Source organism: Acanthisitta chloris, unplaced genomic scaffold (genome assembly GCF_000695815.1).
Source record: "Acanthisitta chloris isolate BGI_N310 unplaced genomic scaffold, ASM69581v1 scaffold1414, whole genome shotgun sequence".
Lineage (NCBI taxonomy): Eukaryota > Metazoa > Chordata > Aves > Passeriformes > Acanthisittidae > Acanthisitta > Acanthisitta chloris.
In genome coordinates, this window is record NW_008670778.1 from 152,611 (window position 1) to 154,162 (window position 1,552).

The 1,552-nt window shown below is 51.8% G+C and overlaps 1 protein-coding gene across 1 annotated transcript in view; it reads right to left on the bottom strand.

The window, feature by feature from the left end:
- Positions 1-610, bottom strand: part of GALNT18 (polypeptide N-acetylgalactosaminyltransferase 18) — a gene marked incomplete at its 5' end in the record, with an annotated part of 66,389 nt that extends 65,779 nt beyond the window's left edge. The window contains one exon of the mRNA XM_009073792.1: positions 418-610. Coding sequence (XP_009072040.1) covers positions 418-610 — 193 coding nt within the window. The remainder of the gene's footprint in view (positions 1-417) is intronic.
- Positions 611-1,552: the final 942 nt, after the last annotated feature.

A 1,552-nucleotide genomic window follows, 5' to 3' on the forward strand; every position in this document is an offset into this window, starting at 1 on the left:
CGGTTGGAGTGATAGCACTTGTCGTCCAAGTACCCATTATGCATGATAGGGCCCTGCTCTCCTGGAGATGGCTGAACCCCAAGGGAAGCAGTGAATGAATTCCTTGCTTTGCTTTACTTGTGTGTGCAGCTGTTGCTTTCCCTATTAAACTGTCTGTATCTCCACCCATGAGCTTTCCTAGCTTTCACCCTCCCCATTCTCTGCCCCTCCCGTTGCTGGGGCAGTGTGTGAGTGCTGTGTGGTTCTGCTGCTGGGGTTAAACCATGACATGAGTCATTCCTGGGGCTTGAGCAGGACTTACTTTGGGCACTGCAGAGCCTCGGGAGACATTTGAAACCCGCAGCTGTCAGACATTTGACAGACACTACTCATCCTGGACTAACGCGCAGTGTGTGAGGCCTGGGGTGGCACACTCACCCGCTGGGCCGCAGGTCGGGCAGGGCCCTGGCCAGGGGCAGCCTGTCGCTCAGGTAGGCGTTGTAGCCATAGTACTGGAACTGTTTGAATGCCACACGTCTCTCCTCGGGGCTCAGCTCCTGTCCCCAGCGAGCGAAGAGCGACGAGTCTCCGAACGCCTCCGCGGGGCTCTCCTCAGGTTTTGGGGGAGCTTCTGCAAGAGACAAACAAACAAACAACGTTAGACTTCCGTTCCGTGGGCTCCAGGGTATGGAGTTGTAGACAGTGTCGCTTCAGGGGGAGCAGCACACAGAACAGCACCTCAGCAGCCTCTCAGCCTGCCCATGCCTTGCCCTCACAAACCCACGCGGCAGCTATTAGCACCAGATTTAATACCCAACGTAAAGTTAGGCAGAAATCATTCTCTTCCCTCACAACCTGACTGAAGGCCAGGACTGATAAATCTAAATGAATTAATTTCGAAAGGATTCTTATCAGACAAGAATGTTATTTTGCATTTATATAAAGATGAACTATTTAATTTCAGCCTCAGTTATCTTGCTAGAGAAAGATTAAAGTTTTGAAGGGGAAAGGCAGACAAAGGAGGAGAAGAGTCTGCAGAGCACACAAAATGACTGCTCAAGTACATGCACAGAGTGAGTGCTCAGCAGGTTCAGCAATGACAAAAATCTCCCTGCGCTTGGCGTCCACATGTAAACATTCAAAACACAAAAGCAGTTTCAGTCCCACAGTAACTCATGGCTCAGCTTACCAACACAGCCCATGGCAAGTCTGAGTCCACATTTAGCTGCTCGGGGTGATGCTCCTGGGATTGTCACTGTGATATTTGTACCATTACCCAAGGGCTTTGCTCAACAAGGCCCCAGCTCTGGCCAAGAGGGGAAAGGACAGACCTAGAACCTAATTTAACAAGAGCTCCAGCAGCATGGGATCTCAGCACTCGTTCTCAAGGCTTAGTTGCTCTGAAAGTCTGTTTAGGGAGGCCTGTGAGGCTCTTTGGGCCAGCACCTCACTCCACGCTCCGTGGAGCTGCCACGTGAGGAAGCAGAGAACCCCCTGTCTCTGCCAACACCCCACGATCTGCAGGACACCACTAAAGCAAGATCAAGTGCCTGACTTGACCCCAACTCGGCAA